The sequence below is a fragment of the Oryzias melastigma genome, linkage group LG6 (genome assembly GCF_002922805.2).
Source record: "Oryzias melastigma strain HK-1 linkage group LG6, ASM292280v2, whole genome shotgun sequence".
Classification (NCBI taxonomy): domain Eukaryota; kingdom Metazoa; phylum Chordata; class Actinopteri; order Beloniformes; family Adrianichthyidae; genus Oryzias; species Oryzias melastigma.
In genome coordinates, this window is record NC_050517.1 from 22934516 (window position 1) to 22946910 (window position 12395).

Sequence of the window (12395 nt, forward strand, 5' to 3'; positions counted from 1 at the left end):
TCTAACAAAAATGAAATATTATGTCAGGTCTTTACTGTAAAGCAAGAAAAAAAAACAACTGTTGTGCAAGTTGCCATGGTTTCACCATTGCAACCCTTTTATTAGCAAAATCACTTGGATTAGTCCACTAATGTCCCCATCCAATGAAAAAACAGGGCAGGGGGACTGAAGGGCGATATGTAACTTGAACCCATCACAGATCCTAATCAGTAACAGTGCACTCGTATTCAGCTGGCTGTCTGTCTACACTGAACACAGGGTCTATGTTCGGTCATTACAGTCTGCTACAAGGCCACCTTTGCCATCCTCTTTTCAAAGCTGCTTCCTCCTCCATGTCGCTCGGGAATGTTTGGAACGGCACAGTGTCGCTGTGCGCTCAATAATGCCAAAGTAGCTTCTTTTTGGTCGCTTAGAAAAATAAAAACTTTGAAGAAGGATGACAAGTGAGGAATCAAAGTCCCTTTGTTTCATACTGAGCAAACATTCACACACACACACACACACACACACACACACACACACACACACACACACAACTTCACTCATACGGACTTCATCTGAAACTAAGTTCTCGATCATGCGAGTTTCCACACGGCTCTCACAGTATGTCAGTGTCAGAGTGAACTGGTCTGCAGAGTAACTTGGTCTTGGTTATTTTTTTTCCTCCCCTGTCTTTGAAATGAGGCAAAAACTGAAGGACTCCAAACAAAAAATGACAATATGGATTCAAGGGACTTTGATGGTAGCTACAAAACGATGAAGAAAACACTGCAACTAAGGCATGCGAGGCTCAAGCAACTAAAAATAAAAGACAGTGTTCCTTGATGGACCAAAAAACAAACAAAAAAAAACCATCTCCCTCCCCCCAATATATAAAAAATAAAATAAAACAAGCTAATTTTAAAAACGGCAGAAAGAAAAAAAAAAATCCCTTGCCATTAACTGTTGTACAAATATTTTACACAAAATGTTTTTTTCTACACACCGTCTTCATAACTTTTAGAGTTGAACATAAGTTAATAAGAGGTTAAAAGTGACGTTCTCAACAGGGTCCACTAAGCCGCCTCCACTCAGACTCCAGATGAAAAAAGTCACTTGGGAAAGTAACTGGCGTACTGCCCTGAAAGAAGAGAAATGACACCTTTAGACTAAAACACGGAGCTCCTACAGTCCGGCCTGACGGCAGCGCTCGGTACCTTCAGAAAAGGCCGCAGTCCTTCAGGTTATTCTTGATGATGACGTCAGTGACGGCGTCAAACACAAACTGCACGTTCTTGGTGTCGGTGGCACACGTGAAATGAGTGTAGATCTCCTTGGTGTCTTTTCTTTTATTTAGGTCCTCGAACTGGCACTGAACGTACGCCGCAGCCTCCTCGTAGGTGTTTGAGCCTGCAGCGAAATCAGAGACCCGCTCCAATGAAAACCAGGCTTTAACATTAGTGTTTTCTCATGATGGAGCACAGATATAAAATAATTTAGGATTAAAACTGCATAAGTAGTATTTTTTTTTATTCAAATTGCATTGGCTCGGGAGCAGATGAAAACCAGATGTTTGGAAAAGCTCGGATTTGAGATGCAGCTACTGCCATGGGCGGGGCCAAAATTGTCCTCCTCCACTTTTTTTGCTATGCTAATGTTAGCCCGGGCTTGTGAGGTGCTATAGGTAGGGGAGAGCGTAAAGAAGGAGCTGATGCAGCACTAACATCCGCGTCAACGCTGATACCCACAACCCAGTAGAGTTAGGAATCTCAGGGTAACTCACGATACAATGCGATTCATGATGCATGGCTCAAAAAACCGATAGAACCATGCAAATATTGCAATAATCAATATATTACCTTGGTAGTCTATAATATATTACTATTTTGTATCTTTGTTTTCCCTGAAACCTTTTTAGAACAATTTACAACACAAAAAAGTACTGTGAGCTGTCTTGTGGGTTCCAGACGACCCCACTCCCTACGTAACGTAACCTAGGATACCACAAGGGTTAAAGTAACAAACAAAGCTCCAATTAAGATCTAAAATGCAGATTACATCATATTACCAACTCACTTTAAAGAACAAAAAAGGTGGAAATAAAAATTCATAATGTAGTATTTTAATTAATTATACATTTTATTTCAGATACTTTACTACTATTAAGGCACAATATGAACTTTGATCCTGTTAATATTATATGATCACTGTAATTACTGTTCTGGCAGCCATATTCATTTAAAAATTGATGATGTGGCTCCAGTACCAAATAAATTCACTGTGAAGCTTGTGAGAATCGCCCCCTGGTGGACTTCTATGGTATTAAAAAAAAAAAAAACAGGAAAAGAGCGTAATCGTTCATAAGTTAAAATATGTTGATAGTTTTCCATACCGATATTTCATCCCACCTCTACAATCCAGAAGAGCATTTCTGATTAACTCCTGGCCCGCTGCAGAAAATATGTCTTAAAGGCTTTTGATTTGGGCTAAAAACTGGATAATCATAATCAAAAACCCACTGGGAACAATTTTACAAGATATAGTTGGAGTGAGACTTTATGGAAGAAAAAAGTTGCTTATTTTTTTTTTTTATATTCGCCTTTCCTCAGCTTAAAGTTAAATAGAAAAAACCTTTTTTTCTACTCATAACTGTGTAGGAGCACAGCTTTTTAGTTATTCCTGTGTCCTCTAGAATGAGTCACATAGTTACACAACTATTTTATTTTTAAAGATGAATATGACTTAAATGTAAAAAGTTGCATTCTTTCTTCCTGTTTTCAAAGTCATTTGACATCACAGTCTCGTCATTCGTGACTTCTTTGTTTTAAAAAGGATTTTGGTCGACAAAAGAATTTTTGGTTTTAGAAGTTATGACTCAGTTTAATTAATGACGTGTGGTTCTAACTAATTCATTTTCAAACGTACGAATCCTTGACTCCTTTAATCAAAGACATAATGAATGCTTTAGTCATTTTCTGCAAAAACAGTGAAGCTAATAAGACATTTTATTTACGTTTTTATCACTCTAAACTAATGTCACATTTCCAGGAAACATAGTCATAACTGCTATGATCCATTTTAAGTTGGCATAATCTGCTTTTTTGTTTGGGTTCATCTTCATATTAACAAGTGACATCTCACATAATAATAAGATAAAAAATGAAATCAAAACAAGTTTGTTAACGGGTCTATTTTATGCTCTTATTTTGAAACTGCACATATGTTTTTGGTTAGTTGTTATTCTGCCCCTAAGACATACAAAGTAGAGCATTTGCATGTGCAGAACACCTGCTCTGCACGCACGTGTTTGGATTTATGTCTGACCTGGATATTCAGGGAAGCAGATTGTGAGCGGGCTCTTTTTGATTTTCTCCTCAAAGAGGTCCTTCTTGTTGAGGAAGAGGATGATGGAGGTGTCAGTGAACCACTTGTTGTTGCAGATGGAGTCAAACAGCTTCATGCTTTCATGCATTCGATTCTGGAAGACAAAAACAGATGCGGCAGACAGGAGAGGTGGGTGTGTTTGCTAAGGCCGGACGGCTCCTACCATCTCTTCATCCTCGGCCAGCACCAGGTCGTAGTCGCTCAGGGCCACGCAGAAGATGATGGCGGTGACTCCCTCGAAACAATGGATCCACTTCTTCCTCTCTGATCGCTGTCCGCCCACGTCAAACATTCTAAAGACACAGAAACAAACACCTGAACATTCTTTGTCTTCCTGGTTAATAAAAAACAAAGTCTGAATGCAGACTAAAGGGAAGCACCACTCAGGGTTGTGTAAAAATTGTTCAATCACTTGTACAAGTAGGACTTACTTAAAGTGCAGATCCTTGAAAGTGAAGTGTGTCTCGACAATCCCGGTGGTTTTTACTCTGGTTCTCAACACATCCTGCTGAGTGGGAACATAAGAAGGGTTGGATATCCTGTCCAGGTCGTTAAGGTAACTATGAGAGGAGAAAGTGTAAACAAAGAGATTGACAACAGGTTAAAAATACTGATACAATGATAAAGGCCTGCTGTTCCTCCGTGTGTGTCAATACTTCCTACTTACTAAGCAGCGGAGTCGTTGAGCTGGTACTCGCGGGACCGGCTGAAGCAGGCCTGGACGCCTTCGTCCTTCCACAGCCGGTGGATCACACCGGCCAGCTCGCCTGTCATGAAGCCTTCCTCTGTTGAACCCGCAAGCATGAACAGCTGGCGAGCGTCATCCTACCGAGAAATACAGGAATAGTTTTTACCAGCTTCACAAAATGTGAGGAAAACGAAGACTGGCCATGAAGAACATCGGATTTGATCGGGTTTAGAACTGTTCAGCTAACGATGCTGAAGACAAAATTCAAGTCAGACAAATGACTTGCTGGGATTCAACATATAATCTAAGATAAACCTGAGTGGTGCTGCCTAAAAGAAGCTTCATCTTCATCTTTCAAAAACAAATCCTGCAGAAACTGTTCAAATAAAGCGTGCGCATTTGTTTTCCTGCACTCACCGCTCTGGCCTGTTCAGAAAAGTCGATCTTGAGGCGCCCCATGGCCCTTATGATAGCAATGATGGACTGGATGGTGTTACTGTAGACCACAGCCTTGTACTGCTTACACTCCTCTTCTGAGTAACCCGCTTCATGGATGATCCTGACAGACACAAGAAGATTTTATTTTAGTCCTGACGTCTACACTCTGATAAAAAACAAAACTCCTACAGCTACTGTGCTGAGTTATAAATGATTCATGTGCCGCCATGACATAAAGACTCTTCACCACTAGGGGGCAGCAATTTCATGTTTTCCTCTTCAAATAAAAAAATAAAATAAAATAAAAACCCTAATTTTAAGAAATAGAAAAGCATAAAGAAACTATAGCCTATTATTTTAAAACATTTTTTTGTTTTTCAGTTAAAACAGGAGGCTCTCTGTCTACAGTTCACTGCTTTGATGGCAACTCATGACTGATGACGAAATGTGGCCAAGCAGCAATGAGTAACAAATGTCTGCGGTGGAGCTGCAATGCAAACTGGGAAAGACTAAAGGTGCCAGCAGAGTAATGTTCTCTGTGATGTATGAACCTTTACACCACGACTGTGCATGATACATTATGAAGGAATCATTACTTTTACGTTTTTTAAGCCTATCTTATACTGGAAGAGCAAAAAAAAAAAACAAAGCCACACCCATATGTGTTTATTTGCAATTAAATTAACTGTAAATGGATTTTTCAAAAGAATGTGCTTTTCTTAAGAAATATATCTCAGATTTCATAGAATGGTTTAAAAAAAAATCGTAAAAGTTTTTGATTTGTAAACTCCAGTCATTCACTTACTTCATCTGTTTAACAATGGTACTTTTCCCAGACTCTCCAGCACCTGAAACAAAACACAACTATTAAAATGAGATATAGATAAATTGTTGCATTTGTCTTTCACCTAAGTTTCACTATAAGAAAAAAGGTCAACCATGTTACTTAATAATAAACCACAATGATAAGCATCATGCAGCAGATTCTTCAGAGGTGAGCTGGTCTCTGTTTGAAGCCATAACAGAAGCTAGAAGGCAGGAGGCAGCGTGCATCACTGCTATCATCAGTGCTTGAAGTTAAAGGAAAACTTAACTTTATACAACATATTAATAGCACAAAATCTAAAAAGGTTGTTATAAAGTAAAATCTACAGTCTGACGTTTGGATTTCTGCATTTATTAAGAAGTTCACACTTTAAAAACGTTACTTTGTCATGCATATTGTTAATAGTGTGGATAAGACCTGTACCAGCTCTTTTTTCTATTTTTTTGTCTGAATGAAGGTGGAAAATGTCTTATGTAGTTTTATAATAAAACCAAACTTCAGTGAATTGCAATAAAAGTGTCAAGTTGTTGATTCTCTTCTCTGAATGACAGAAAAACAATAAATACAGATATTTGTTCCTAAAACCATTTCATAAACTGGGATACATCATCTTGTGTGCAGTTACAAACAACTTTAAAGGCCAATTTCCAGGCTTCTCAGAACAATTGGATTAATCGAGTAGATCCTTCCATCAATGAGATTAAACGGCTTACATTTCTAGGTTAGCAACACAAGCTTTAATAGGCTGGCTAGACTTATAGGGGCCAGCTGTTTTCCATATGGAGATTTTGATTCAAATGGGAACAATATTGCACTTCACATGACATTCAATATACTTATGGGGCTTCACGCAAAACTGTGGCTATGTCATTGGAATAAATTTTAGATTTTAGAAAACAGCTTCCACTGAGATTTAGGGCCTGCTCTGAGCGCAGCAGTTGAACTGTGACCCTAAAATATGTCTCTGATCACTCTGCTGGCGTTTCCAGGCACTGGCTGGCGGCCTACCTTGCAGAGATGTACCACAGCATCAACTTGTGACGGATCTTGAGGCCAATAGAAGGAGTAAACGCCACCCCATAATGCATCAGCGTTTGCCGTGCCAGGACACTGACAGGAGAGTTTAAGGCGCCTGGGGCGGCGAGCAATCAACCCCTGTGCCGCTGCCGGCTCGACACGACCCAAATAATGTGTTGTGATTCTACCATGAGTGTTTTGAGCTGAGCACACACAATATTTTAATTACACAACCTCTACAGGGAGTCCTGGCTCCCAGGTGAGCAACAATGTTCATCAACTCAACGTCCCACATGAAAAACAGCCATTTGTGATTGCAGTATAAACCCAGAAAACATTCAATAGTAAAAGAAAATGTAGGATTTTTACTTTTTTTTTACTGAACACCTAAAAGTCTAGGCTTTGCAAAAAATTAAAACACCACAACAAAATCTATTTAAAGCTGTTTTAACAATATAAATTATCAGGTGAGTTATACAGACAACTCCTACGTACAAGTTGTTGCAAGAGTGGATATCAACCAGAATTTCTATGAGGAACCTTTAAAGTTGAACGAACAAAACACAATAGGAAGACAAAAAACGGAAATACAACAACAAAATATAACGTCTGAATTAAATAAAATGAAGACTATGAGGATATAAATCCACAAAAGAAAATGTTCAATGTTGGTTACTGTGAGAATGATGACACGAAGAGAAAATAAGTGAATCACAATCCTCAATATTGTGACCAAACACGAACACAAAGATGTATTTTTAGAAAAGTCTGTTTCATTATTTGCATAGATCCACTGCAAAAAAAAAAAAGTTACTATTCGCATGCAATTTTCTGAATGGATGTGGCCAGTGTTGACTATTTTCTTGGCCGCATGAACAACAACATTTAGCCTTTGGACACACTTAAAATATGTAAATAAATAAAGATTAAAAGCAGGTTAATTATTAAGTTGTAATAGTTGTTTTTTGCTGTCAACTTGTACAACTGTACTCCATCCATGAGAAAACTTAAAGCAAAAGGTAGCTTATTTTTTAAACATTTCGCCAGTAAAATAAAATTGAAAAACATTTTTAATACTAAATATATTTATCCTTAAACCAAACATCAAAATTATTAGTTTCTGTATCTCATGCTAAGTATGAAATCAAGATGTTTTTAAGGGATTTTTAACAAAACAAAAAATATCTTCAAAGTGCGTTAATAACGGGCATTATGAGGTATTTAGACCCGTCGTATAACATCTAAGCATTAAATAGATTAATCAATAAGTATTTTCTCGGGCGTAAACATGTGCGTCACATACGTTCAATAATTTAAAATCTGCACTGCCAGCTTGTTTGATCTACTCGGTGGGTGGAAATGTAGTGCCAATTGCCCCGAAGAGACACCGTTTATTCTTTTTTTTAATGCAGCAAAACACCTCGTTAGATATTATATGTTTCAATAAAGGGGAAAAAATGTTTTAACGGGTTTATCTTCACAGGAGCTAAGCTAAGAAACCTTGATGGGAACGAAAGTAACGGCTACATTTTAAGCTAACTCGGCTAGCATCGAGGCGCTACAGCTGCTAAGCAGCTAATTGCCTTAGTTAAATTAGCTTAGAGAATTACCGTGGGATAAACGCGTCCACGACGAGTGTAATCGCAGCTGATAAAACCAACAGTCAGTTAGACCGCGGTGGTTTTAATTTATTAAGCAGGATAGACGCACAGGAGCAAACAGTAGCTCGAACTTTTTAAGCTAGCGACACCACCGCCTCCCCATTCAATAACCCTCTAAATCCCCAGCACCACCGCCCGACTTTCACCAATTTCAGACATTTTAAGCCTATTTTTTTTTAATAGGTGTGTCTTTAAAAATGGTTTCCTGTAACAATAAGAGGAGTTTGAAGGGAGTTCGGGGAACACGACAAGCCCCCGTCCGCCCATCCATCTTTCTCTCACCGAGCAGAAGCAGCTTGACCTCCCGAGCAGCCTTTTCTCCGTCATCCCTCAGATTCCTGTCGATCATCTTGCTCCGCTCCTGCGCAGCCTTATCGTCGGTGCTCAGCGTACACCCCATCGTCTTCTCTCCCGAACTCCAAATAAGTAAAATAACCACAGACTAAAACACAACTTTAACAGTGGGTGCTACGACATGCAAAAGCTACTGAGCTAGCGGCCAGTCAGGAGGAGGAGGAGAAGGGGGCAGTCTCTCCAACACTCGAAATTCAAACACGCCCTGACTTTAAACTCTATTTCATAACAGGATGTCTCAATTTTTCTTAGAACGGAAAGAATTTAATCAAAGTTGTTCCTTTAAAGCAAACGGGAACACCCCGGCTACCACTGTAATGTAGGGAAACGTTAAAAAATGCATTAATTTAGCTTTTATCCGTGCTCACGAGAACACTTGAACTGCGCATGCGCCGTGAGCATCTAAACTTCCAGGGTCTAAGTGCCATTTATGGGTGTATTTGATGCAATCTCTACAGGTTTAAAACATGTGTCATTCACTCACAATAGTGCTGAAATTAAAATAAAGATTTTAATAGAAATGTGGACATTACAAGAAAAGGATGCACCAATGGATTTATTACAAATCAAATTCTTGCTTGGTTCCACCTGCTGCACCTTTTTATAGTATTCAGCCATGATTAAAATTGGCTGAAAAAACGAATGCCACTTATCATATTAAACATAAAATTCAAGAATTTGTATTTAATTATTACATCAAATGCATCCAGTTAAAGATAAACTAAGAATATTTGAAATAAACACAGAGTCTTGTGTTTTTTGCCAATCAAGTAAGGAGACCATTTTTCAGTTATTTTATTATTGCATGCATATAAATACATTTTGGATTTTGGTCTGATTTGGCGGAATTTACAGTCACAAAATTGAATATGAATTTCCAAATTAATATGTTTATGTAATATTATTCTTTGAATCACATGGTTAGTCCAAAAATGTAATATTTTTCATTCAACTGCTTATTATTTTAAGGAAATTCCACATTCACACGTGTAAATTGTCCAATTCAAGACTTTGTTTGAACCTTATGAGGTAATATTTGAGCTAACCCTCTAAACAAATAATCATGGGGCCCCACTTAAGCAGAATTAACTACTGTGGTAACATAACCCAACATGTGATGAACCAAAATGAAAGATTATCAATTGAATCTGATCGGCAACAACAAATTATGATATAAATCGAAGCAGGTCTTAAGAGGATAATATATTCCATCTGGACTTTTAAATCCTGGAAAACAATAGAACACACACAAACATAAAGGGTACAAGAACATTTCACCTTTCAACTTTTAAAGGAATTGCATATAATTTTGCTCAATTTTTATGATCAAAAAGGTCATTTAAATCTCTGTACTATAATGTTGATTGTTGATGTACAGGTTGCACAGTATCTGCTGTGTTTTCCTTTACCTATTATCTTGTATCAAGTTCTTGATTAAGTTTGCTTTTTAAAAAAAAGGACAATTTCTGGTGGTTTATGTCCACCATTAAAAAATATATTTTAAGTAATCACAACTACTGCAGTATATCCCCCTTATTATCTTAAAAAGTGTCTCAGATATTTTCTTTAATGTGACCTAAATTCCTAAAATATGAACTTTCTCAAAAGTTATTAGGTTTCCCACAAGTTAATAATTAAAAATGTGTAAAACTTGTACATTTATTGTAATAAATTTATTACAATAATTCATTGCTTTTTTTTGAAATGCTGATTTATTTAAGTCATAAAGAATTTTAAAAGACAAATTTCAACTTTTTTGAAATTAGGATCAAAAAGCCTCATAAAGAACAACCCTTGTGTTTTTTTATTTTTGGTAAAGCCTTGAAACAAGTAGTACTTTTAATTTTTATATCATTTGTTTGATATTATTGCAAAATGATCTTGATGTGACTGTGCAAAATTAGAGAGTTATTTATCATTCTGTGGGTCATAACCAGAAATATGCTAAAATGGACAATTATGCACCTTTTTGTGAGTAAGAACTACAAAGAAATGTCTACTTGAAAATGAGACACAATATTTTTGCTTGCTAAAAACCGTCATATTTTCTGTTTCTGAGTGTACCTCATTGGGTGAAGGCTAGAACTGTACATAGACCTTTGTTTGGACCTGACCTCCTTTAACATCCATCTTTATTCAAATACATCATTGTGTTATTCTGACTTTTACCGAGACCTTTACATGCTTTTCAGCACTTATTGCACCTTTTCTTTTTTTCATAATTGCAAAATGGTGACCCATGTAGGGGGAAACCCCCTGTGGCACTGCGACTCCCACCTGTGCTTGTGAAGGCCATCCATGGTATGTACCACACCCATGTGTCATCATGGATCCTTGTTTTTAAGCTGTATGCAAGCTCCAAAAAACACCTGTACATTCTCTATTTCCATTGCATGCATGAACAGAAGTGTGTTCTTCAGCAGTAAAGCTCATGCATGGGTTTCCATAACAGAGGTTTGTTTTTAATGCAACACAGACCAACAGCTGAAAGATCAGCTGTTGGTCTTTAAATATGTGCGATAATTTTGCTGTTTTTCTGTAAATGTTTAGTCTTGTAAAGGTGATAAAATACCCAGGCTCTGATATTTTGTGCTAGGAAAAGTATATATTTTAGGATTAAGTTGTTACCTGCACAACAAACGATTTGATACTTGCAAAAATTAAAAAATATATATGGACATTCAGGATATTTTACCGGGTTTTAAGTTGTTTTAACTTATCTTTGCTCTATATCTTCCCAAGCGTTTCTCAAAATCAGCACAGTGGGGATTTTTTTTTGTCTCATTAAGAGCCAGGATCTAGAAATTAGGATATTATTAAAATGAGTCCAAATCCTTTTAGTCTTGACAAATTGATTTAAGCACTGTAAATTTTGGTTCAAATTTGAGAATAATAAGGATAAAGGAAGCAAACATTTAGATTTATGTTTTAAGAATAAATACTAGTTTGGGATTTTATCATTTATTAAAATGGGAAAACTTGTGTTCAGATCAAATTTTCCCTTTGTCTAAATTTTGCAGTAATTTCCAGTAGTTTTTGTCACTGCAATCAAATTGAATCACATTTAGGTTAATAAAAAATAAAAAGAAATACAAACCATTTTGCTTGGAAGTAGCAAAAACAACCTCATAGTAGCATTCAATTTTGAACCTACCTAATATCTTTTTAGCAAAATTTCCCATTTTGAATGCTTGGGTGGAACTTCTTGTTCCTATTATACATTTTCTTGCTAAGTGAAAATTACTTGCTGCTTGGACTGATAATTACAGTACTTTCTAGAGACCTTTCCTTTTTAAAATTTGTGTTTTTTCCTTTATTTTTAGGCGACTTCTTTCTGAAGTGTGGTCAGGTGGTAAGGCGTTTTGTTGAAATTTTGAGTTAATGCAACACGTCAATAAGCTAACTTTGGTCTTTGTTCAAGTTTATGTGAGGAAATCAAATTTTTATGAAACCAAAGTTTTAAAATAAATGGTATTAGCAGTGCATGATAGTTGACTGTCTTTTAAAAAATAATTTAGGAAGCAGGCACTTAAACTGTCATGGTAATCTTACACACTTTTGTTTTATTTTGATACCTTTTTTAATTTCAGGGTCTCTGAAGTGAGCGAAGTAAAAACCACAAGAAACAGGAATCCAAATGAAACAGTTTAGATTCATAAGACATGGTTAATGATAAACTATGAACAACATATAATCCTAATAATAGTTTCCTCTTTGAAGGCAAAGGCATTTGTGTTGCTTTCATTTGCTGGAAGGACACGCTGAAGCTTTCAAATGAGACTTTCACTCTGTGGTCGAGCTCTGCCCTAAACCACATCCATGAATTCAAATGAGCTGTGGGGCTAAAGCATGTGAAATGTGCCTAACTAAAACAAACAGGGTATGAAAATCTTGTTTTTCAATTATATTACCTCACACTTTTACATTAAAAGCTGTGTTTTTTATTGATTGGCTGCATTTCTGATTCCCTTCAAGTACAAGGAAGAAAAATAACCGATTCTTCATGTTGTTTCTTCTTTGTTAGAATCACTTTGACCTTAAGTGCATC

General features: G+C 36.8%; 1 protein-coding gene across 1 annotated transcript; it reads right to left on the reverse strand.

The window, feature by feature from the left end:
* Positions 1-59: 59 nt before the first annotated feature.
* LOC112152429 (guanine nucleotide-binding protein G(i) subunit alpha-1) lies at positions 60-8683 on the reverse strand. The gene is made up of 9 exons (XM_024282007.1): positions 8276-8683; positions 5295-5337; positions 4469-4610; positions 4031-4188; positions 3795-3923; positions 3527-3656; positions 3304-3457; positions 1197-1389; positions 60-1120 (listed from the first exon to the last, which is right to left on the reverse strand). Exons 1-8 carry the CDS (start codon positions 8391-8393, stop codon positions 1199-1201), a joined length of 1065 nt encoding a protein of 354 aa, XP_024137775.1. The 5' UTR covers positions 8394-8683; the 3' UTR covers positions 60-1120; positions 1197-1198.
* Between the last annotated feature and the right edge of the window lie 3712 nt (positions 8684-12395).